Source organism: Acomys russatus, chromosome 26 (genome assembly GCF_903995435.1).
Source record: "Acomys russatus chromosome 26, mAcoRus1.1, whole genome shotgun sequence".
Taxonomy (NCBI): domain Eukaryota; kingdom Metazoa; phylum Chordata; class Mammalia; order Rodentia; family Muridae; genus Acomys; species Acomys russatus.
The window spans coordinates 5,110,812-5,137,035 of record NC_067162.1 but is presented as its reverse complement, the minus strand read 5'-3'; the positions used below and the strand labels follow the sequence as shown (position 1 = coordinate 5,137,035).

Genomic DNA, 26,224 nt, shown 5'->3' with positions numbered 1-26,224 from the left:
TGGTGATCCGGAAGTCCTGGGTTTGATTTCCAGCACCACACAACCCATGTGCCACCCCAGGACTGGGGGCAGGGGTCGAGGTGGGGTGGGGGGAATCAAGAGTTTAAGGTCATCCTTGTGAGTTACAGGCCAGCTTGAGACACATGAAACCGTGGCTCAAAACAAGCCAGCAAGCAAGCGAGCAAGCGAGCAAGCGAGCAAGCGAGCAAGCGAGCAAGCGAGCAAGCGAGCAAGCGAGCAAGCGAGCCCTGAACTTTAAAAGCCTAACGGATGCCCTATAACTGAAGTTTCCCTGTCCGTTTGGTGGGCTAAATGCAGGAATCACTCTGCAGCCTAAGCTGTGATAGCCACCATGAGTGGCACAGAGTGACTGGCCCCCTGGAGCACAGTCATTCATCATTTGAATAGTAAATTTGGTCTTAAAAGGCAATTAGAAGGAATTGAATGCCAACTCTCATGAGCGCAGTAATGAAGCATTGAGAGAGACTACAAACTGTAGTGCACTGAGGAGGCTGCCCTTGCATTTTGAACTGTAGATAGTGGGCAGTACACTTTTCCACCCACAGGCCTCTACTTCCGCCTCCACCCTTACCTTGGCAGCCTTCAACACAGGCTTGGGGGGAACCACTGTTAAAGATCCCCAGATTCTTCCTCCGGAAGCCTGCCCTTCTCCAGTATCTTCTTGTCCATGTGACAGTCCCTGCTCTCTCCTTTCACCTGCGTTTTTCCTTTGCTTCTGCATCACACCCTAAAATTGAGCCCAGGCAGGGTTCTCTTTTTGGGGTTCCATCCAGCATCTTGCTCTCTCCTATGATGCATGGTTACCCTGGGTGTGTGCCAAGCACCACTTGGGGTGACCTGCTCTGCACCCATGTTTGATGAGTCTCTATTTTAGGGTACCCTGATTTTCCTCTGAACCCCAGGTCTGCCTTTTCAGTTTCCACATGTTCTTAGCATACAAAAGAGGGGAGTCCCCTTCAAGTGGTCAGTCGCGGGGACAGCGCCTGCTGAGAAAGCACGTGATGCTTATGGTCGTTTTCTAGGGAACGCCGTCAAAGCATATTCATAAAAATGTTCATTAAATAAGCAGAATTAGCGAATTTTGTCCCAAAGTGGGATGATATGTAGATATTTCTCCTTCCTTCTCTCCTGTTTTTCCCTTTTATTCATTTCCCTTTGCTTTTAAAATTTTTCTTTTTTCTTTTCTTAAAAATATTGTTTTCTAAAAATCCACATTGTTCGTCTCTTTCAAATGACTAAATATACCTCCAAATTGGTGACAGTGCATTGCTATTGAGGTGACTCAGGTGAATATGAGACAGATATGCTAGAAGTATTTTTATGTATACTTGTTTGAAACAGGCCACGGGAGGAGAAGGCCACCGTCCCACATGAGTTCTCAGCTCTGGACGGTGATGTTCATATCCATCAGCTAGTTTGTTCACAAGGAAGCAGAAGACTTAAAGTCAGCGGGTGGCAGACATTAGGAAAAGCCAGGTCACACTTGTTCTTGGTTTATCCCTTTTTGTTCCTCTTTTGTTCTCTTAGAGAACTAATTTTGATAACACCAAAGTTATAAGCCTAGATAAAACTCTGCCTTCATTTTTAACATGATTGCGAATAGCTCTGAGAAGGCTGTACAACTGAGGAGCTGGGCACAAGGCAGGGATGCAGCAATGACCGTCAGTGACGTAACAGGTGACAATGTCCACGGCTCTGCCAGAGACTGTCTGCCATGAGAGACAAGCTCAGCATAGCTGAGTATCCTCTGTGAACCTCCCCACCAGGCAGTAAGTTAGTGCCTGGCAGACACGCGCAGAAGCCCTGGCCATTAGAACCCACACACGCATCCTTTTCTTGATGAGACGCCCACATTCTATAGAGCACAGATAGCATGGGGTTTCATGTTCCCCGAAGCTGAGACCACTGCTTTTCCTAACTCCATACGCAACATATTTCATACCAAAATTGTGAGTTATCTTCCAGACTGAGCTATGTGTCAATTCTCTAGAAAAGTTATGCTGTTTAGGAATCATATTAAACCATAACGAAAGGTCCGCCATCTATTTTAACTTAAATATTTGTCTCTGTGTGTATGTTTTCAGGGTCGACCACTTGGTACTGGATAGTCAATCTGTGTGCTCTTCCCTGGGGAAAACTATTTCTCCAGCTCTCAGCCTTTCTTACTTACAGTTCTTTGTGTGAGGTTGTTAACACTACACAAACTGAGCAGGTTGTATTTATGTATTTAAGAACACATACACGCAGATAACAACAACTAAAGAAAAAGATGCTAAGCATATGAAAGACAGCAAGGGGGTGGGAGTACAGGGGCGGGTTTAGGGGGAGGACAGAGAAGGAGAAAATGATGTAATTATATTAATCTCCAAAAAAAAAAAAAAAATTAAACTTTATGTATCTACAACAAAAACTAAGATGAACTGAAAAAAGAAGAGTATGAAATATTGATAAGGAAAATGAACATAAACAAAGCATGTAAGCTAGTAAATAAAATACTACTAAATAAAAATAAAATATAGATAATAATATTTCTGGGGCTAAGAATATTTTATCAAATTGTTGTAAACTTTTCAAGATCTTTTCTGTACTATAATATCCTAAGGAAAAAAGGAGACGTTTTTACATGCTGCTTTAAAACCATAGGGAAAATTCATTCCTGTTATTTTGTTAAAACAGGCTCACCAAAGCCTATTTATGTTTCCTGCTCCTTGAAAAGCGGGCATGGTTTTGGTTTTGGATAGAAGTAGAGGGTAGGGTAAGTTCGGCCTGTTGAAGATGCTTAAATCAAACCATACTCAGGCAGCTGTACAAAGAGAAGTTCAGTGGGGAAAGAAAGTGCAAAATGGTGTAAATACAGCGATTCCTGGGTGTTTTGAACTTCTTTACAGACCCCTAAGGAGCAACAGATTTCCCAAGGACATAGAATCCTCCTGAGATTGTTCTAGAACAATGCCAGAGAAGGCCTTCTCATCATGAGCTGTACTTTCCTCTCAGGGACTGTGCAAGCCCCCCGCCACGGCAGGCCATCAGCCCAGCAGCTGGAATACACACAGCCCAGGGAGACGAGAAAGCTTCCAAACGTGTGGTCATTACAGTAGATTTAGAAGCCAGCCTGTCCATGGGGGAAGGGGATCAACTTTTTCCCTAGAGAAAGGCTACAGATTATTTATATAAGTTCAAAGACAAGGTTAAAGTGTTAGACAAATATTAATTCCAGTTTTCCTATATGCAGTGCACAGGTGCAACTTCAACAGCAGATTATATGGTGTAATCATTAAATTCATTCAACCGGACCTCAGAGAGTTAAAAACATATATTCTAAGGACCAGGACTCCTCGGTCCAAAGAATGAGAATGAAACGGGGCAGAATATTTGTGTATCAAGGTGATTCCAGTTTCCAACTGGGAAAACAGGACCGTTAACACCCACGTCCCCTGACAACTGTCCAATTATGTATATCACACTTGGCCTAGTGTTTGCTGAAGAAGTAATCAATAAAGGATGTGGTTGACTGAACATAGATTTTGGTTGAACCAATGCATGAAAACTTAATCATTTACTGAGAGAGAAGAAATCAAATACAGCAGAGATGACACAGCCACCGAGGGGTTTCTTGATTGTGCTACCAACTTTGTGGGCCACAGATGAAAGCAATAAGGCAAATGGGATCAGGGGCGGGAGAAAATGTAAAAAGCTATTCTTAATTCCATGAATTAATAGAAATGTTTCTGGTGGGTTTTTCTTTTTGTGTGTGTGTGTGTGTGTGTGTGTGTATGTGTCATTTTTAGCAAATTTCACACCGGAGCCTGGATGTTCCATTTTAGAGAATATATGAAAATTACCAGGGCGTGTCATTTCTCTCAAGCAAGAAGAAATTAATCTTCAGCTGTGACAGAAAGGTAATTTTCACACTGGAAACTTTGTTGGAATTGATTTGAAGATCTCCACTGTGGAAAGTTTTCCAGGAAATCATTTAACTGAAGGGTGTGAGGAAATTTACAATGGGCAGGAGATGAGCTAGACCGGCCACAGCTCTGACCAACCTCTCAGGAGGGCAGGGCTGCGCTGTCCCTCTTTCCTACGTTCTACTAAGTAGCTAGCCTGCTTAGGTTGAAGAGTTGTGGCATTTCAACAAATGAATTAGTTAACTTAGTGAGGATATACCAACATATGTATTCCATAAGGAAAATTAAGGGTTTTTCCTGCCTTTGCAGGCCCTTGAAGTATCTCTCTCCAAAACAACAACAACAACAGTAATGTTTACTTAGTAATTTTTCAACTCACTTTTTCTTTAGGAATCAAAACTGACTTTTATAGTAGTGTCACAAGGCTTTTTGAGAATTGACTCTTTTCTTTAGCACCATTGCAATTAAGGAAGAAATGACACTGTGAACACTTAATTTCTTTTACACTGCCTAAGCCCTTGTTCGGTGTGTACTATTTACACTAACAGCACAAAAGAGTTGTTCGCTGTTGACCCTCTCCTTAACTAGTCACACAAGGTCTGGCTTGAGCGTCACCAAAGGGTAACTCCATCTCACCAAATCCTGTCTTGATAGAAAGTGGCATGTTTCCCAACTGAGGGCTTAGTATAAATTCTTGTAGCCATTTTAGAAGCTTCCAGCTTATATACCTTTCACGCACACTCAGCTGATGGCCTTAGACACCCACTTATCCTGGACATGGCTCTCCCCCTTCCATTTCCGTTAAAGAGATAAAATATGTTTATAGAGATAGGGCTGCCATTAGCGAAACTGGTGCAATCACCCAGGTCAGGAGAGAAGAGATTTAGGGGGGAAGCTAAGCTTCACACACAACCTGATTTATTTCTTAGCTACCTCTGCCATAATTTCTTCTATTTCGTCTCCATTACTTCTTGTATGGTGCTGCTAAACACAGAAGGACAGTTGAGGACTATGGAAGGGGTTAATGTGTATGTACGTACCTATGGCATGTGTGTGTGTGTGTGTGTGTGCACGTGTGTGTGTGTGCACGTGTGTGTGTTTGCACATGTGTAGACACACTTATTAAAGTTAATATTAACCCCTTGAGCAGCATTTTCCTAACAACGAGCACAAAATGTGCAAAGGTTCTGACTTTAACAGATTTGATTTAAGTGAAAGCTTTCCAAATACCCAGGGCGCTGCTGTCATCGGGAATGCTTTGTTTCGAATGCTGAAGACACACCAATAGATTATGTCCTTGACCAGGGCCGTGTGCCTCTGAGCTCGCAGGAGCCAGTCCTGCAAAATGGCAGCCCTGCATTGAGAAGGTCACAGCCTGGGACATTTTTTCCTCCCCGTACCCTCCTGAGCCCTGCATGACATTACAAAATTAAGAACCCTTGTCTATCATATGCACAAGTCATTTACAGATTTTCTATACTTTAGAAGAAGGCAACTTCTATAGGTAGACTTAGTTTTATTTGACATAGCAGTAAAATGTGGATCTGTTTCTGAGTCTTTGTCTCTGTCTCTCTGTCTCTGTCTCTGTCTCTCTTTGTCTCTGTCTCTCTTTGTCCCCCTGCTCCCTCCTCTTTCTGTGCACGTGTTTATTATGAGTCTTCCTCGATTGCTCACACTATTTTTTGAAACAGGGTCTCTTACAGAACCTGGAGCTCACCAATTAGACTAGCTCCCCAGCGAGTTCCAGAGATCTGCCTGTCTTGAGTTCTGCAGCCCTGGGCTTATGGCGTGTAGCACCATGCCTGGCTCTGCGTGGGTGCTGGGGGTCTGAACACAAGTCTTTACACCCAACAAGCGCTTCCCTAACCGGGCCATTTCCAGGGCTCTGTTTGCCATGTTGCTGAGACTATAAGGAAAGGATGGCCTCATTCCTAAGAAAAACCTACCACATCCTGGCCTGCCCTGTGCAGCTATAGCCTTTCCACCCCAGACACATCGATTATCTGTATTGTTGAATTTACCAGATTACCACTCAGCTTACCCTCGACCCTCGCAGCTCCGACTGAACAGATCAGGAATTCAAATTCTGAGGTACAGACTGAAATATCCCAAAAGAGACATACAGTGAACCTTTGCAGATAATCTGAAGCCAACCTCAAGCATCCAGATGTTTAAAAAATAAAATACGAGCGCCATCAGTAACCAAAGGCCATGGCGACATTTATCCTGTGACACAGCAAATGCTGAAGGAGAACATTTCCTCGGGAGTTTCTTCTCTTTTGCTGTGTGGCAATTTCATTTTGTAAGATTTGTTTTTATAAGCTTGTGAAGGGACACAGTAAGATCACTCTGCAAACCTAGGCCAGGCTTGGCCACTGCAAAGCAAGATGAGGAATTCAGCTATTTTCTAGGGAATGGAGAGACAGCTCTGCAGTTAGAGCACTTGACTGCTGTTCCAGAGGACCAGGGTTCAATTCCCAGTACCCACATCCACATGGTTGCTGACAACCACTCTAGTCCCAGAGGATCTTATACTGTCCTATTCTGGCTCCTGTGGGCATTAGGCATATATGCAACACTCATGGGCTCACACACACACACACACACACATACACAGGCACACACACACACAGGCACACACACACACACATACAGACACACACAGACACACATACACTATGCATACATATAAAATAAATAATGAAAAGCAAACAAAACAACACCCCAACCCACCCACCCCCAAATAAGCCAGTGTTTTCTACTGATTAGGGAGCGTGATGGGACCAGAGGCAAGTAGTTTAGTAGCTGCAATGAACCAGACGAGAAAGTGCACGGGGCTGGTAAGCCTGGATGGATATTAAGTTGAACACCAACTCATCTTGGTTGCTGTCTGAAGAAGGACTCTCAAGAGACAGCTGGGCTAGTCTTCTGGGGACTGGTCGCCAAGTGTATTCAGAGGGTCCACTTGCAGGCTGCTGGCTTCCCTTACAAGTGTCTAGCCCCCTCTTCAGTAAATGTCTATACTTTCGTTAGCATACCTTCTCCTAAGACATTTGTCCAACGATGACCATATTTATAGGAAACCTTCCATTTCATTGGCATTGGCACTTTAAGTAGCGAGTCTTATATTTGTGGTATTTATGTAAACATTCTATGTTTAGTTCCTGAAGCACATGAACATTATGTCTTTCTTTCTGTCTCCGCCCCCCCCCCCCCAAGACAGGGTTTCTCTGTGTAGCCTTGACTGTCCTAGACTCACTTTGTACACCAGGCTGGCCTTGAACTCACAGCGATCTGCCTGCCTCTGCCTCCCAATTGCTAGGAAACATTATGTCTTTCAAGAACACCCAACCTTCTCAGGCTGCCCTGAGATGAAAGTAAAAGAGGTTACAACGAAGCACACAGCTACTATCACCATTACTATGAATGGGCTACATTTTGGATCTGAGCTACTGAAAACCACGACTGTAGGTTTGGTGGCTTGGTGTCCTGAGTGACTTGCACACTTACATTCTATAATGAGTAACGTGCTCGAACACAGTGGCTGCAGCACAGTGAGCAAGCGGCAAGCACAAAATTTTCCGCCGAAGGCCACATATCAGAAGCTGTCCGCAAAGGCTTCTGTCAACTTTTCTGTTTCAAGTGAAATGTTGGGCATACTCGTTTGCACCCTACTGTTAATCCAGGCTTGCTTAATGGAAGAAGTGTGGTGGGAGTTTAAATGGCGACTCCTCCTGAAGAGCTCAGGGAGGGTTAGGCAAGTCAGGGCTGGCACAGAAGTGCACTGCCTGCTACCAGGCTCTCTGAGCTCCTGGCCTGTGAGATGTGACCTGATTTTTTTTTCTGGTTCATTCAAGGTCATCACTAAAGTCACAGAAAATCAAAGGGAGATAACATGAAGGAGGGACAGACAAAGAAGACTTTGGATACATCTTTCTTTTTCTTTTTCTTTTTTTTTTTTAAACACAAAACCACACTGCTTTAAAATAACTTACCACCAGAGGGTCACTTAGGAAGGGCACTGCTTAAACTTTAAGCAGGCAGTAATGGAAAGCGACAGACCTCAAACAATTTAAGTCTTTCACAGCTGGGTGACTCCACAGTGACAGCGGGACAAGGCTGTGCTAACTTACCTCTGCAGGACCTTGGCGATGGCCTCGTAGGCTCTCCCCAGGCTGAGATCATCATCCATGCTGGTGGCGATCTCGCAGTACCTATGTAGCACCTGTGGGGGAAGGGACATGCTGAGCTCAGAGTCTGTCCACAGCTAAGGGCGGTGCATTGCACAAGAGAGGTGAAAAGCAATCGTTTTAAAAATGTTTATTGTTTGTTTGTTTGTTTGTTTACTATAGACTCATGCTGGTTTGATTTATTTTTTGTCTGTGCTATGGATGTTTTCTGTCTTTGAACCATGACAGTGAAGCCTTCCTTTTGTAAAAATACATTTTTTCCCCCTCACACCATCCCAATTCTCCAAACCTTTCCTGTTTGTATAATGTAGGTGTGAATAAATAATTGAATGGTTTACAGCATTATTTTAAAATATGGAGACTATTACCTAAGGTAATATAAGGCAGATGAGAATGCTCTACTGTGGTATAGCTCAAATATCACGGCTCTTTCTATAAATAGCTCTTTGAAAAGAATGAATTTAGGCAATAGGGCCTTTTCTTAATCTGTCATTTTAGGAGAGGCTTGTCTTGCAGTGTTATGTGTATATAGCGCACACTAAAAATATTTCTTACAAATGTACTTCATTACCAGCAATCTCCCCGATAATCAAAAGATTACTGCTGCCACAGCCAAACATATGATCTTAATTTAATTTAACACTGACATCATTGTGTGCTGTCATTTCATCTTTTTAATTCCCTCCCGCCCCTCCATTCCCTGGCCAGGGGAGGAAACTACAGCAAGGCCCGCCCCCCCTCCTTTTCTTCTTCCTTTATTGTTATGTGACCTAACCTATTACACACATGAGGACACAGGAAGTCTCCAAAGACCTCTATGGAAATCCTTTTTGCACATCTTCTAAGAAAGAATTAGTGAAAGTCACTTTACGGCGTTTGAGAGGGGGAGGCGGTGGGGGAGGGGTGCACATCCATCTCTGCTCTGTTAAGAGTTCCACGGCTTGAAGTACTAGGACCGGGCGGTACACGTATCTATTCGTTTTTCTCCTCTTTATTTTACCCACCCACATATGACCCTTCCCTGTAACCCCTTTGCCCATTTGCCTGCCTCTTTCCTTCCCTGAGACAGCCCTCCCATCTGCTCTGATGTCACGTTCGGCATTAGTTCTTCAGACATACCGTTTAGGGAATAATTCCGGCGAGGCCCTCATGATCCCTCATTGGAAGCAGAGCTGCTGATGCTCAGACCCTTCCGTGGGTCCACATCAGCCCTGGCCTTTGATTCTTGTTAAGCCCACGAAGTTCTAAATTTTGAAAATACTTTCAATAGTTTTCATGGGCAAGTAATGATTGTATTTATTTATAAGATTCGGTGTGATGGTTTGTCCTGTATGCAACTGGGGACCCCACTAACAGCTTTAACGCTTGTCATTGTTTTATAGTAATAATGTTCAGAAAACAAACAAAATGAATGCAATAATATATATATGTATATATATATATATATATATTTATTTATTTAATCAACTTGTGTGTGTGAATGTCATGGCATGTGTGTGGAGGCCAGAAGACAGCCGCAGGTTTCAGACCTCACCGCCCACCTGTTTGGAGCAGGGGTTCTTGTTCTTGCTGTATAACACAGGTAAGCCGGCCCACGTGCTCCCTTGGAGTTCTCTGCCTCCCATCTTGCTGCAGGGAGACTGCCCTTACAGATGCGCAGGCGCACTACCACGTCTGAGTTTGCATGGGGGCTGGAGATGGAAAAGTCAGGCTCTCACGCTTGCGCAGGGAGCGCTTTACCTTCTGAGCCGTGCCTCTAGCCCCTTTCCCCCCAGGAAATTTGAAAAATATAGTACTTGATCATTAGCCTTGATCCTTATTTTTAAATCTCCTAATGAAGCTCCGTAGAAACTCGGGGTTGTTCTTTTCACCCGTCCTCACGGCTGGCAATTCTCTGGTTTAACCTGAGATGCCTTCGCCGAGGCTCTTCTGAGGTGTGAGATGGAAGCGCTGAAATTTTGAAATTTGTAAGAGACCGTGTTGAGTTGATGTATGAAAACATTTGGAAGAGAATTTATAGAACTTTATTTTGGTCCACATATTTTTAGATGACATTCTAAAATATCAAATTAAAGTATTAATATATCTCGTGCCCCAAATAGTTGATTTGCTTTCTTTCAACAAAAAAGTGTCTGTCACCCTGGCTCCAGCACTATTTTAAAGCTCGGGGAATCTTACAATGGTGACTTGTTTGCAACACTGAGAACATTTATGCATTGCTCGTTAGTGCAGACTTCTGACTGATGCAACTATGTGAATCAGCTATCACCTCGGGCAGGTTTCTCCAGGGCACAAGCTGGGCGGGCTTACACAGTGAAGGTCTCTTATGTTCCCAGTTACCACGCGGCTTCTTTATGATGGTGGGTATAGTCTCCTGTGGTGAGCAAAAAACCTGTAGTCCTCCTATCTTTTGCTCCCTCCCCCGTCTCTCTTTTTGTAAGAATCTGTTTGTTTCCCAAGCTGGCCCCAGATCCTGGCCTCAAACAACCGTGCCTTAACCTACAGGCACGTACCCAGCAACCAACCCCAGAATAAGAAGATTGAGATGTGGGCCTCGGCGCTTTCATACCTGTCTCACGTTCCATATGTAGCCAGGGAAGAAAGCTCCTCGCCCCCCCCCCCCCCCCCAAAGCTGGCTCACGGCCACTGTGATTCCAGGCGTCATACCATGTGGTCTACCTACTAAACAGCAAGAACTCTCAATTGCTTCACCAGCTTCCAGGAGCAGCCTGGCAGGAGTTCCCCTCCCCTAAGTAAAGACAGCCAATTATTTTGTGGCTTCGGAGAATCTGGTACTTCTTTAAACAAGTGCCCGAGAACCAGGAGCCACACGGGCAGTTGGAAAGACATGGACCATTCTTTTGCCAAACAGGGAAGCATTCAAGTACACGAGAGCCACACCGGGCATCCTGTGGAAGATCTGGTCTAAGATGGCGTCTCTCTGACCCAGGAACATGACCTCAAGAGGAGAGACATGCCATGTGGGAGGAATCTAAGCACGGAGGTGCTAAGAAGTGCTTATTAAAGTAAAAAGAAAAAAAAAAAATGACGTGAAGTAGGAAACTAAGATGACATTGTGACTCCTATGGAAGATAATGTGTTTTATACTAATTGGTCATGAGCGGCTGTGATAATTAATCTCATCACCCTCATCCCACTGAGAGGTTTTTAAGGGATTAGTATAGGTGTGTGAGAAGGCATCTCTAGAGAGGATGGACTAGCAGGGGCTGACGTAGCCTGAGCGTGGGTACCGCCATCCCATAGACTAAGTAAGGCCAGTGGCATTTATTCCTTGGTTCTTTTCTGGCCTCCATGGTTTGAGACATGCTCTGCTCTGCATCACCCTCCTCGCCAGGACAGTCAGAAACCAGTGACAACAACCAGACAAAGAGTAGGACTGTTTTCACCAGCCACCCCACTCGTGAAGATCCACGCCCCACCTGTGAAATCTGAAGGACACTTGGTTGAACTGACTGGTGTTACGCAAAAGTTAGACACGTAATCTGTAGCCTGGGAGGTTAGAAGCTATGCGCCTAAGTCAGAGACGTGGGAACGAAGAATTCTTAGGTATCCAATATTCTAATGGACAAGGAAGTCTTACCTTTCAAATTTATAGTCAGTGAACCTCACGAGCCTTTAAAGGAAAAAAAAAAAAAAAATGCTGATCCGGCATGCTGCTGTGCCAACTCAATGCCACCAAAGTGGGAGAAGTCAGTTCATGTGTCTAGTGGTATGGAAGGTTATAGCAAAGAGGAGGATGTGTCACAGCAGATGAGACCCTGGTGAAGGTGACACTATGCTGGCTTAATTCCCTCTTGTCACCGCTTTCTTCACATTGCCTGAACTTTAGAACCAGTGACTGGTACCATGCAAAGAGCTCTTCCAGAACATTCCATTCCAAGTGGTGACTAGTTATAAAATCACATTTCTACTCCTAAAGGCCTTTCCGTCTAAAGTGACTGATCTTATCCACGGTGTAGTGGACAAAGCTACGTATAGGAATAAAGATGGAACCCAGTGACACCAAGTCGTTAAAGAAACCGTGAGGACCTTCCGGAAGCCAAGCTTGGCTCCAGGTGCTAAAACCTATTATAGAGCAATGGAAGATAATTTGTGACATAATTAGTGAATGAACGAACTTTACGCAACTGCAAGTGTCCTGGAGAAAATCCAACAAAAGGATTCATACAAAGAGCACACCAATCTACATTTTAAAGGAAGACCAGGAATGGATCCAGGAGCTAGGGGACAGCTTGAGCAAATGTCTCTAAATGAGAATGAATGATACCAATGAAGAAACAGACTTTGCCGGGGAATGGAGATGCAACGATTTCCAACAGGTGCATCTGCTTCGAAGTTTACCTAGTAATACCGAGCAAGTAATCCTAGTTTTAATTGGTACTATTAAGTAAAAACCTCAAATTAAAACTTATCAATTTGATTATGAAGAATAGATTTATTTGTTGTTGAGTGAGCCAGGCACGTCATTCATTACAGTTTTTTCAAAAATCCTGTTCCGTGAATGTATTGTGAGAGCAGCCCTTTGCACACAATCCTGGCGTCTGTCTTTCTCGTGTCAGGGCAGTTTGACGAGTCTGGCCCAAGTCCAGCACATTCACAGGCATGCCGTAGCTCCTGTGTTTCCTGGGGTTTGAAATTGAGTGCACTTGTTCCCGTGTCCAGGGAGCGGACACAAACCACTGAGCATGGGCAGCTCAAATCAGTGCTACCAGGTCACGCAGGCAGTGACCCGAGCTTTAAATGCGCCCCTGGTCCTGATGCTGACCCTTACTGCCACTGTTGAGACAGGAAAATTGCCCAAAGCAACCATCATAAAAATCAGTTCTAGAATGTAGCCCACTTAAAACGGGAAGCCTGTAAATTGGCAGAAAACCTCAAGGCGTGCTAGTTTTATGTTTTCACACATGTGATTGCGTGGCATATGTACGGAAGGGGACTGTCTATACATGTGGAGATCAGAGGACAACCCAGGAGCACCATCCACATCATCAGAGACAGGGCCTCTCATTGCCTCACCAACTAGGTAAAACCAACTGGCCAGTGAGAGCGAGCTCTTCCTCTTTCTGCCTCGATCTTGGGTGTGTGACCATGCAGGATGATTTTGCAGGAGTTCTGGGGCTTGAATTCAGGGCAACATACTTTCAAGACAACAAGCTGCTCTCAGCCGGCCAATTCTTTTCAAAATTCACATTTGGAGTATGGAAAAATTATTTTTCCTTACACCGCTTGCTGCCCTCCCATCACCCACTCTTTCTTCCTCAGCTGGTCCAATATGCAGGCAGAAAGTCTGCCTTTCAGGAAGCATAAACCAGGCCAGGGGCAGGCCTTGTGCAAGCATTAGTAAGTCCACGATGGACCTCACGAAAGCATTAATAAGGCTATGGATGGGCCTTGTGCGAGCATTAACAAATGAAATCTCCCTCTGACTATCCAGACTTCCTCCAAATACCACAGGCAAAGGCAGGTCCACCTACAAACTAAGTGCTGCGTGTCAGGTAACTTCCTCCTTCTGAGCCTACTTCCTCAGGTGTGAATGGAGGTTATCAAAGCCTACGTCAGAGGATTGTTAAAGGCTCCCATGTGACATGCCATTAAAAGTGAAGCAACACCCTGGTTTTTCCTTCATGTGCATCTAACCCACCCATTCTCGAATGGAGAAACATCCGTCAACATCTGAAAACACTTTAGGTTTATAATCGGGGGAGGGTCGCTAGCCCTGTGGCACACCATGCATCCCCATAACGAAGAATCATCTGGCTTAAAATATAAGTAGAGCCAATGTTGAGACACCCTGACTCAGCCTCTGCTTAAACAATCTTCCTGACTGGAAATTTCCCTTGGGAAGCCAGCCATACAATCACCAGAAAGCTCCACGAACAAACCATAGGTTGAGTTGATGTAAGATCACAGCTCCCACGTGCTAGCCAAAATTCCATCTTGTGGGGCAACAAGATGAGTCTGTCCATCTCTACACAAGCACTAATAATCCCGAGACCTGACTGTTTTCTCCACGCGCCTCTCAGCAGGTGTATTGTCATCGAGAACATACGGAAAGAAGGACAAAGCTCCTACTGCTTAGCCACACCCAGACCATTGCCTTCTAGTTTTGTTCACAAATCAAAGAGGACTAGAAGAGTCGGAATAAGTCCATTTAGATAAAACATCATCTGTAAAGCCATAATGGACACCCAGAAGTTACATTTGTAAACAAGAAGTTATGAGTCCACTGCCCAGGGCACAGTTCTTTCCCCCTTGACCAACATAACACAGGAGCACACCTGGCACTTGTTTTACACGCTCTAGATTGTGACACATCATAGCAAATGTTTGGTGCTAGTTTCAGTTCTCTGCTTTGCTTCAAAAGAAAGAGAAAACAATGCAGGTTTTCCCCACTTGTATAGTAATAAACATAGAAAACGTAAGAGGTCGGGTTTGCCACCGTGAGCTAGAAATCATTTGTCAAATCTCATTGGAAATACATTCATTTTGATTTCTGGCACGCTACCCGGCTTCAGCCACCTCACAGTTGGCAAGCAGAGAAGGCGCTTCTGCGTCATTTGCAGTGTCTGAGCCCAAAGCAGACAATCAGCTGCAACATTAGTCAAAGAGACCAGTGGCTAATGACTTCTGACAGACACGGTAGTAACAGGCTGAGACCAGCCAAGGCAGCACCAGCATCCAGGGCTATCTTCTGGAGATGGAGAGGCATTGGAGGAGATGCTAAGAATGGTGTGTGTGTGTGTGTGTGTGTGTGTGTGTGTGTGTGTGTGTGTGTGTGTGCTCGTGCGTGCTCATGCGCATGCGTGTGTCTGTGCGGGGTGCAGGGGGGTCTCACAGCACTTAAGGTTCACCTACACTCTCTGGAAAGGCATAGCTTCTGACGTGTTTATTAACACAATGACACTTCCGCACAACTATGCTAGCCTGAGTGAGCTGTCAGGGTATTCGAGTGTGTGACTTTGTGATCTTTGCAAAAGTAGCCCCAGTCTTCTGTTTCTCATTGTACACTGTGTTTTCTGAGGTTCTTTCCCACAGTTAGAGGTGGCCTAGAGGTGGCCCACTTCCCTGCCTCTAACACTGAACATTTGGAGGGCACATTCTTTGTCCCTGCAATCCATTACTCATTGAAGCATGTGCCACACGCTGACGGCTTGCACTGTCTAGCACACAACCCAGAGGCTGTGCGGTGTGGGGCAGAAAGAGCTGACTATGAGAAACGTGCATGTCTGACCCGCTGACTGTGTGACCTTAGACACAAAACTTCATCCCCGTGGAATCTGAAGGAGTTGGAACAAATGGCCTAGAATTCTCCCTTCCAGAAGTATGGTTTGAAGTTTAGGCCTCAAGAATAATGTGTTTAGCCATTTAAGATAGTTTTACTCATTTTTCAATAATTTACCTTTAGCTGAAGAACTCCTGGTCAGGGAGCAAGAGAGATGGCTCAGAGGCTGAAAGTGTTTGCAATCACGACGACAGGAACTCAGATTCCCAAACCCATGTGACACACTGGGCAGCCTGAAAATTCGTGTAACTCTAGCTCTCAGGGATCAAGTGCCAAATTCTTGCTTTCAGGTGGGCACAGGCATGCACACACGTGTGTGCCTGCAGTTATAGAAATGTATATACACACAAATAAATGAAACAAATCCTTCAAAACATCCTTAGTGGAATTATTTTATTCTTTTTTTTAAAAAGGGGGTTAAATAAACAGAATAGTGAATCACTTCACTTCAGTTGAAATCTTTATACTTTCTCCTCAACTGAGAAGTCTTGGAAACCCTTGGGGTGCCTCTCTCTCCTCTTCTCTCTTCTCTTCTCTTCTCCTCTCCTCTCCTCTCCTCTCCTCTCCTCTCCTCTCCTCTCCTCTCCTCTGCTCTCCTCCTCCTCCCCCTCCTCCTCCCCCTCTTCTTCTTCTTCTTTCTCTCTCTCTCTCTCTCTCTGTAATTTTTTTCCAGACAGGGTTTCTCTGTGTAGCCTTGGCCATCCTGGACTTGCTTTGTAGACCAGGCCAGCTTCGAACTCATAGCGATCTGTCTGCCTCTACTGGGAAGTGACTGTTTCTAAGCAGTAAGCAGAGGTGAGCTTACCATGGTAGCCGGCTAATCACAAGAGGTGATTAGTCCGAGCTCATTGCTCTTCAGAACTAGCAAGCATTTGTTTTACAGCCTTAAGAACTTGGTGATAGCTCAGTCACACTTACAGTTCACAGCCTGCATGGAGGTCCTGGGGGATCCCATGTGTGCTGTGACTTGATGCTACGCTATCAACGGCCTTCTGTTTCTGTTTTGTTTTGTTTTGTTTTCCAGACAGGGTCTCTCTGTGTTGCTTTGGCTGTCCTGGACTCGCTTCGTAGACCAGGCTGGCCTCGAACTCACAGCGATCCGCTTGCCTCTGCCTCCTGAGTGCTGGGATTAAAGGTGTGTGCCACCAATCCTGGCTATCAACAGGCTTCTAAGGATAGAAATATAGTCCTGAACACTCACAGTCTTTTACCTAAAACTGCTTTCTGCACATCCAAGATGCAGACGACGCTCAACCTCAGGCGATGAGATGGAACTCCACATCTGAGTGGAAAGCAAAGTTTTCCTCAGTCCTGGACTGAAGCGCACTGCTCTGGATTATTCCCAAAGTTACCCGTTACAGTTTCGTACTTTGATGGTACTGATAACACCTATGAAGAGCTTCACTGTGATTCTCAGTTGTTACATTGTACCGGAAGTCAGAAGGCGTTGGGCTATCTACAACTGGCAGCCCAATCATAGCGTGAGTTATGTTTGCAGTGCCTCAGAAGAAAATATCTCCCTGCCCTTGACCTCCCACAAAGAAAACCATCGGAGGCTTTGTTTTATATTTTGTTCAGAGGCCCTTGACCAAAGGGTAGTCAATTTACGGGCAGTCTGGCTCTCGGCGAGGTTGGCCTGATATAAAACTTTCTGCTTGGCGGAAGATTAGAGTGATAGCTTAGGTCAATCACATCCTCGCAGGACGTCCAGACCGTGGAGCAGCGAGGACTGGATGAAGGGAAAACACATCAGCAGAGGAGTCCACTGTGTCAGCGGGGTGGAAGGACTGATGGCAGTCGCTGCAGGGAGGTAGGACACCTCAGCCCACCCCCTTTCCCAAGAGTCTCCCCATCTCAGTGTGGCCGCTGTGGACCACTCTTAGGACTCCCAGGGCTGTGGTCTGTGCAGGAACACAGGCATCTTCCATTCACCTATCCTGCTTTTTTATGTATTATTATTGTTGTTACATGTCAATTGTATCCACCCCTCCCCTCTCCATTTCTCCTGGTCCTACCCTCCCTCCCTCTTGCGCATTTCTCTCCTCCCCTGCTCCTCAGAAAAGGGGAGCCCCTCCCTTATCAATCCACCCCAGCTCATCAAGTCACATCGGGACTGAGTGCATCCTTTCCCCACTGTGGCGTGGCAAGGCAGCCCTGCCAGGGGAGAAGTGATCACAAAGCAGGCAACAGAGTCCATGTCAGAGACAATCCCCGCTCCTCTTACTAGGGGACCCCACATGAAGACTAAGCTGCCCATCTGCTACATCTGTGTAGGGGGCTGCGCTAGGTCCAGTCCATGCATGGTCCCTGGTTGGTGATTCAGTCTCCAAATGGCCCCCCAAGGCTCATTACCTCTCCTTCTTGATAGAATGAATGGATCACTTTCTTGCAATAAAACTGAGAAATACTTGGAGACAAAATAACCACCTGGAAGCTAAAGTGACAGGTTAATAACTTTAGCCTTTCTCCCCATTTTGTTTGTCAGTGCAAAAGACCACGAGAAGACTCTTCTCCTGGTCAGAGACACGGGGCAGAAGACACAGACGACTTCATTATCAGAATGAGATTTTAAAAATGCAAAAGGTTGAAAGGTTGAGGGTTTTTGTCCCGTGTATGGCTTTAACGAAGAGACCCCTAACTCCATTAGGAGGAAGAGTGAGTGTGACAGGTGACCGTGTTGCACGTGCAATGACACCTGAAACAATGGCAGGTCTCTGCTATTTACGAGCTCTGGAGACGGCTGTGGCAAGTGGCATCATACTCAGTGCCAGTCAGCCCTAATCAGATGAGATGCTCCTTACTACCTCGATTTCCTCGTGCAGAAATGACAGCATTTACAATCTGATGCGCTACGCTGGACTGCAGGCCCTTCCCTACAGATGCGCAAACATCTGGCTCTCAATCAGGAGCCCACTTCCCTCAGCCTCTGCACTCTGGAACCCTCAAGGCCCCGAGCCCGTACTGCTCTTTCTTACTTTCCTCTTGATTTTTCCAGAGCCTCGCCACAGGGGACTGCATGCCTTTGTCTTGGCCTCGCTGTGCGCACACCCTACCGTATATCTATTGTCATTTGTGACTTGGTGTCTCATGGACAGAAACCCTATCTCCCTTGTATCCTAAACTCCTAGTCATGCTAGCATTGAACGTTGTTGAGTAGCTGTGTTGAGTAGACCTGGTAGTGAGGTATCAAAGCACGACGTGCCTATGGGACACTGATGTAGTTGTGATGACGTGAGACGTGTGCTGACATTTGCTTTAGAGACCCTGCAAGAGAGACTAACCCTGACATGTCACCCTTACGGCCAATGGAAAGTGGGTGGACATTTTCAATTTACATCCAGTCTGGAGAGCTGAAACATTGGCAATTAAGTTTAAAAGGACACAAGTGAATTAAAAAAAAAAATTCATTTATTTATTATGTACACAATGTTCTGCCTGTATGTACACCTGCACACCAGAAGAGGGCACCAGATCTCATTATAGATGGTTGTGAGCCACCAGGTGGTTGCTGGGAATTGAACTCAGGACCTCTGGAAGAGCAGCCAGTGCTTTTAACAATCTCTCCAGGCCCCATAAATGCATTCCAAAATGACATGAGACCTCCCTATCTAAATGTGGGACTGCTTTGTCTAGACAGGCTCTCAAACAAACAGCCTTCCCTCATCAGGGCCCGAGATACTAATAACTTTAGCCTTTCTCCCATTTCGTTTGTCTGGTGAGTCAGGCTCGAGCTTTGGAAGGACAACAGGAAGAATTCTGTCCTCTCTGGGAAATGAGTGCAAGGCATTCCCTCCTTCATTTTGCTTAAGAATCATGAGGGACAAATGCAGCTCCTCTCTTCTTCGTAGGTAACAAACAGCTCTGAGGGAGTGTGTCATGGATGACATGGTGACCAGCAAGCAGCTCAGTGTCTCTCCACTCTCATCGGCAGCTCATTCACATTCCTTCACTTAGAGGCTCTGGAATGTTCTACATCTGTCAGAGGATTTTAACAAGCCCTATTACAACAAAGGCTTCCATATTCTTGCATAAACCTATTACCAGGAGATCTCTCTCTCTCTCACTCCCCTGGCTGGAAGTCATCCTTGGTCCATAACCCCTCACACTGGATTTCCCTGTCAGGGAAGGCGCCATTCAGTAAGGATTGCTTCTCCTTCCCCCTTACTCCGCACATGCTCAGGACAGTGCCGTGGTAAACTCAGATTAATCCCTAATTTACTTTTGCAGTGTCATGGTTTCCCGTAGTGTGTGAGACCCCAATTCTTTCAAATAAAACACAGGAGGAAAGGCAGGCTTTCTCCGGTGGCTTCCACACCGGGGAGGCTTTGTTTATGTCCCTTCCTCAGTGACAGGGGAGACCAGGAAACGATTTATGAGCCATTTCCATTCTGAAGGAAAATACGGTGCTACCAGGAACTTTTATCAAGTTAGTTATAACAACTAGTGCTAAGTGTAAATCATAAACGGTTAGACTCCTAGGGGATACGGTGGCCATAGGAAGCTGTTTTGGGTACGGCTGATGGGGTGCCAGCAGTCTTGGAAGTCTCTGGCTTCCAAGAAACAACAGTTTTAGTGCTTTATTGAATCTCAGGCAGGAGGGCAATGCGGCAGCAAGGTTTCGCAGGTGTTCACATCCAATAATCTATCCATAATTGATGAAACAGGGAGGTCAGATGTAATGGCTCCTACTATCCCACCAACAAATAAGTGGTTATTGACAGAACAAGCCAGTGGTGGCACCGAGCGCTGAGCGGTGACAGGCGGCAGGAGATGGCACGGAGGCAGAGGCAGGGGGACCACAGGGCTCTTCACTGGCAGATTCACTCGGCAAGCCTATGGTGAACTGACTGCACTGACACACAAGCAGATGGAGGCGGCTTGTTAAGGGGCACAGAGAAAGCTGTCTGTGTAGAAAGATGAAGGCTAGCAGCAATGGAGGAAAAGGAGGAGCATGTCTGACGGGGCCAGGCTGGTAAGGGCAGGTGCACGGAGAGTTCAGAAACGCCTTGGAATGCTTGCGCTGTGGTCCAGATGTCTGAGTTGTCCTTATCACACGGCGTGTCCCCTCCTCTCATCTGCCTGGCTGTCACACCGTGCAGGCTAAGCGAATCCAAGTCAGACTGGATGACACGTAGGACATTTGGGGACCCAAAGCCCCTTGATAGGTATTCCATTTATAAGGTGCCTATCCACCATGCCTTTTAAACATCTATGAAAAAAATCACTGTTTCTATTTTAAGAGTAGTTTTAGATAAGCTCAATGTACCAAACCACCAAGTTAGAAAATTTGCTTGAACTGGAAGGAATCTGAGGTAAATGCTGCATAAAATTGAATTTACTGCAAAGGCATGACTGTGAGGCAAGGATTTCTTAAAAATAATAAAAGCCCAACACTATATTTTATTCACCTCAACGTATACAGACAGAATAATAAAGCCTTAATCGAGTGTACTTTTATTGACTGAATAATATTCAGGATGTTTAAACGTAAACAAGCAGCCGCACTCCTGGACTTCCATTCTAAAGCAAAGGAATCAGTTTGTACAGTTTATTGTGTAATATTATAAAATGAAGGATGGTGGGATGAAACTATGGTTATTAGTGCTACAGTTGGCCATAAAGATGCATCGGACACCGAAGTTTTAAATATTAATATTCTCCTAAATAACTTAAATAAATTTAACACTCTATAGTGGTTTGTTTAGATGTGCGATTTATTTTTATGCTTTGCAACCGATGCCTTTGATCAGGTTTGGAATAACATCCAAGCTGAAAACAAATGGGGAGACAGACAGTTTGCTAGCATTCTTACAGTTAGCATTAGGTTTTACGGTCTACAACAAGAGTCACCATTGTAGTTGGCATTTCCAAATGCCTATCAGTACACAGGCGCTGAGAGTCGGCAGCTCAAACGGAGTGTGTGATCTTTACTGGGGTACTTGTCAATAGCTTTTCCTCCATCTTTCCCTGCTGAGCCCCCATCATGTGACTTCAAACCCTTTTACAGAAGCTTGGCAGCTCTGCACCTGGCCAAAGATCACGTTGTGAACTTTAACCTTTACTCACAGGCCTGGGACTTTGCTCATTCCCAGGCCCTGGCATTTTTTCTACATTGCTGTCATTCACTTCTTGCTTAAATCTGCTTTTGTCACTTGGCTCAGTCCTGCCTTCCTTAGATCTAGGTGCCTGTGTCAAAGGGTCTGGCTGAACTCTAGGCCCTTAGGCTCGGTGGCTGCCACTAGCCCGTGGTAGTGGCTACCGCCGACTAAAGCCTACGTGCGCAGTATTTTTCTGTTCATTGTATGCTTGATTTTCACAAAGCCCTTGAGATAAATATTGATATCCCCAACGTATAATCAAGAGAAAGAAAGCAGTGAGAGGCTAAGGGTCCCATTCTAACACGCACAGTGACGAGGGAGGCGGAAAGGGTTTGAACTTGGTTTACTGGCTGTGGGAGCCAGTGTTTTAAGCGTGGCGGGAGCCATGCTTGCCGCTGCACCATCCTGAACAGTACTGTGCTGACTGACTTCCATTCTCATTTCTAACTGCCATCCTGTGTGTCGCTTGCCTAAAGACATTCTTTTCATTGCTGACAGGGCCGGTCATAGCAGCCTCCGATCTTCTGATGTTCCAAATGTCTGTGCCCTGCTTTCTGGTTACTGTCTGGTCTACGACCTGCTGCCATTTTCTCAACAAGATTGTTTAATTATAACCACTATGAAAAGCCGGCCCTGAGGACTTTCACGTTGTCCCTTAGCCTGTAGCCAACATGTTTTATCATATATATAATATATAAAAAATATATATTATTATTATTATCACACTATGCCTTTTTCGGAGACTGGATGCCATGTGTCCCATGCTGGAATTGGACTCTATGTGGCTGAGGATGACCTTGAACTTCTGATCATCCCTTCTGCACCGCCCGAGTATATATACTGCCTCACACACCACCACGCTGGTTTTATGTGATGCTTGGGGCTGAGCCCAGGGCTTTGTAATTCTAGGCAAGTTGTCCGCCACCCCAACTGTACTGCAAGCTCCAAACATTTTTTCTGATCCTCCTGCTACTGCTTCTTCTTTGGTTTTGTGGGGGCTTCCTTAGTATCAAGTTGCCAGACGTATTGTCACTTAGGACTTTGAGCTGCCTGTTCCCTCTGCCTGGGGTGCTCTGCCCACAACCGCGACATGGCAGACTCTTAGCTGCCCCCTCTGACTGATGTGTCAGCTTCTCCAGGAGGCCTTCTTTTGCCCCCTGTGTAAACTCCCCTCCATCCCACCACTCTGCCACTCTGTTCTCAATGGGGCATCTCATTGTCGGACATAAGTTACTTACTCATTCCGATCATCTTTGTCATCTCTTTCCCCACGGGACAGAAGTCCTGTAAAGACCAAGACTGACTTCCCCGTTTGTTGCTGGTGTATCCCATGCCCCCCAAACAGTGTAGCCATAGGCATTGAAAGCCATGTGCAGGACGAAGGACACAGGCCTTGTCAAGCTAACACATTAAAGCCTGGCGTAGTATTGCCAGCTCTTTTCAAAGTGGGGATACTGAGGCCCACAGAGATGAAACTAATGGGCCGCAGTTCTGCAGTTGGGAAGCGGTCATGTGGAAGAAGAGACCTTTTAAGGTAGAGTGGGAGTAAGCTGAGGCAGAGGAGGGACTTTAGAGGCAGAGAGCTAGCATGGGTCAAGTGACTGAGCAAGTCACCTGCAGCTGACCTCTGGCCTACACAAGCACATGCACATACTCCTCCACACAGACACACAAACAAACATGCATACACACACACACAAACACAAACACATACACACCACAAAGAGAGAGGAGAGCGATATTAGGCTTGTTCACAAATAAAAGTAGGAACAGGCCTTTCACCAGGTCACTTTGGTAGTCTTGTGTCTAGTAATTTTCCCAGCGGTCTTTTATATGACATTTCTCAAGACATTTCTTCCTAGTCAAAGACACAAAGTTTGTTCTTGGAGACATTATGATGTCATCCTAGACACTGGTGCATTTGGGTCTAACAGTATGAGAAGTGGTTAGACTCAATGTGTACCCTTTAAAAAGAAAGGGTAGCGAAGGGGCAGCAGCTGCCCATCCATTTAATGGGTAGAAGGTTGCGGGTTAAGAGTCATGGTGGTCACACATCGTGAAAGTGATGTCCATGCTCAACAGCACTCCTGTCCAACCCTCTCTCCCACTCTTCGCTCAGCTGCTGCCTGATGCTGCTACCATGGACACTAGGTTCAGGCTTCTGAGCTGTTCTGATACAATCTGTCTTGCTGTCAGTCAATCAAGACTGCAATAATGGTGTCATGCAGTGATGCCGTTTAAGGGACCGAAAAGAATCTAGGCCAAAGAGCATCTTGACAAAACAGAACCAGAATTCCAGATGCCTCAGCTCCAATTTGAAAGTTTTCCTGATACTTTAAAAACCAATTTTGATGATGGCAGTGACTGCAGGGATGGCAGAAGCCTATTCTCATGTCATCCATTACAGTAAACAATTAAAAAGTAATTTTAGCTTTGAAATCTTATGACAAATATTAATGTTTATTTACATAATGTTTTTAAAGGAAAACATTGATTTTTAATATCTATGATATTATAAACATATAAAATGTACATAATAAACACTCGCTCTGCTGTAAGCTAATATAAGCTCATAGGGAAAATGAATATGTTTAATTAAATTTGGGAAAAACATATAGTTAAATCATTTGTGGTACCAATAATAAGGACCAATAAACCATTATCTCCTTACTATTCCATTGGAATTTCATCAACACGCTATATTAATAAATATCATCTTCATTTTACGAAGCAGGGGGTGCTGGGAAAGTCGTCCAGGATCTCAGAAGTCAGAAGAAGCAGGAATATTACAATCCAGAGGCCGGCCCAGCAAGATCGCCCTTGAAAGGCTCCCAGCATGCTAGGGGCCACTAAACACCACGTGGTGCCTACCGCCTTCACTTCCGACTTCATTTCCTCCTTACCACCACTTTGAGTCGAGTCGGGCCCTCATGTAACACTCATGCTGATGGAGAGGAAACTGAGGCACAAGGGAGGTTGATCGGCTCCCTCGAGGCCACAGGACTTAGAAGTGGCGGGATCAGCATTTTAAGTGCTCTGATCTCCAGGAACCAACCTCTGAACGGACACCTCATTCTGTGAGAGCAGCTGAGGCACTGAAGAAATCTAAGGTCTGGGTGAAGAACTCTACCCCTCTCCTCTTATTCCTTTTTTTATTGAAAATCCAAACATCGTCTCATCTGAGAATTTTTCAACTGAAAATATAACAATTGGCACGTTTGGGAACTCCGTCCCTTATATAAAATGATTTGCTTGGGTGGGTAGCAAATTTGTATCTGAAACAAGGAAAGCCAGCTAGGGTCGTAGCATTATGCCGAAGAGACACATATTTTGAAAAAGACTTATATACCAGTCGGTTTTGGATTTGTGTTATCTCTAAGGTGCACGGAAGTATTGACGGAGGGAAAAAAAACTGAAGAGAAAACAAGGCAGATGAACTGAAAGAAGCCTCTGCTGGAACCCCGTTTACTACATGGTAGAGAGAGACCGGAAGTGGGTGTGCCTCTTTCCGGAGAGGTTACAAAGTAACCTTGCCTTGCCAGCCTGAGGTGCCACCGCTCTGCTCCCGGTGTGTCCTTTCTCAAGCTTCCCTAAGCCGGCTATTGATTCTCAGCTGCCCACCCAGCAGCACAGTGGTTTCTGCTGTACGTTTCAAGCGTTATTGGATAATAATTCCTCCCGGGCAACAATAACAAGATGTTATTCACACCAGTAAATCGTTCAGCAAAGCGAACACACGAGGATTTTTATTAAAAATTTATATGGGGGTCTAGATAGGAGGCTCGGTGGTTAAGAGCACTGGCTGCTCTTGCAGATGACCTGGGTTTGGTTCCCAGCACCCACAGGGTAACTCGGAACCATCTGTGGCTCCTGTTCCAGGCACTCTGATGCCCTCTTCAGTCACCAGGCGTGCCCATGGCGCACATACACACATACAGGCTCAAAACTAACACACGTAAGAAAAAAAAGAAGAAATCTAAAGAATCTATATGTTCGATTTGTGATGAGACCCAATAAATAAATGAGTTTATGAATCGTGCTGGTGCCTCCTCTGTCAGTTGCCGAAGGAGCAGTTTACACCTGAGACGCAGTCAGCTGTCAGCGTGGGCAGGGGGTCTCGGCTTTGCACTCCCGAGCCTCTCTCCAGCAGCCCCGCTTCCCCGACATCCTAGCTCCCACCTGAAATCATCTTCAGATACGTTTACTGCCAGCTAAGCATTTAATAATTTTCTTTAATGTTTTGAGCTGAGCTGAGCTGAGCTGTTAAATGACTAAATGCTATGACCAGTGAGTGGTACGCTGAAGACTTTTACTATAGGAGGGCTACAGAAGCCTATTGAAAGCATCAATTAAGATCATTACATTTCAGTGGAATGCAAAGGAATAATAGCTTAGTTTTTCCATAACTTTTTCTTTTAAAAATATAAAATCAATATGTTAATTGTATAAAATGTGGCAAATATGCATCCCATTGTCTCTACCCCAATAGAAAATTAAACTCATTTGTTATTTCTATTTCCTCTGATTATCACTGGAAACAACTTGATGTTTCTAGTATTTTCTATATATTTATGTAGTATGTGTATATACGTTTGCATATATACATATGCAAATAGGGTCGTAATGTACAGTGTTTTGTAACCTGATTCTTTACCTCAGTACATCAATAATGTTTCTATTGTTATAAATGTTTATTGTTTAATTCCT

At 45.1% G+C, this 26,224-nt stretch overlaps 1 protein-coding gene across 1 annotated transcript in view; it reads right to left on the bottom strand.

Moving 5' to 3' along the window:
• Ttc29 (tetratricopeptide repeat domain 29) overlaps positions 1-26,224 on the bottom strand; it is a 188,607-nt gene that overhangs the window by 74,856 nt on the left and 87,527 nt on the right. Inside the window, exon 8 of the mRNA XM_051168685.1 lies at positions 8,060-8,151. Within this exon, the coding sequence (XP_051024642.1) occupies positions 8,060-8,151 (92 nt within the window). The remainder of the gene's footprint in view (positions 1-8,059; positions 8,152-26,224) is intronic.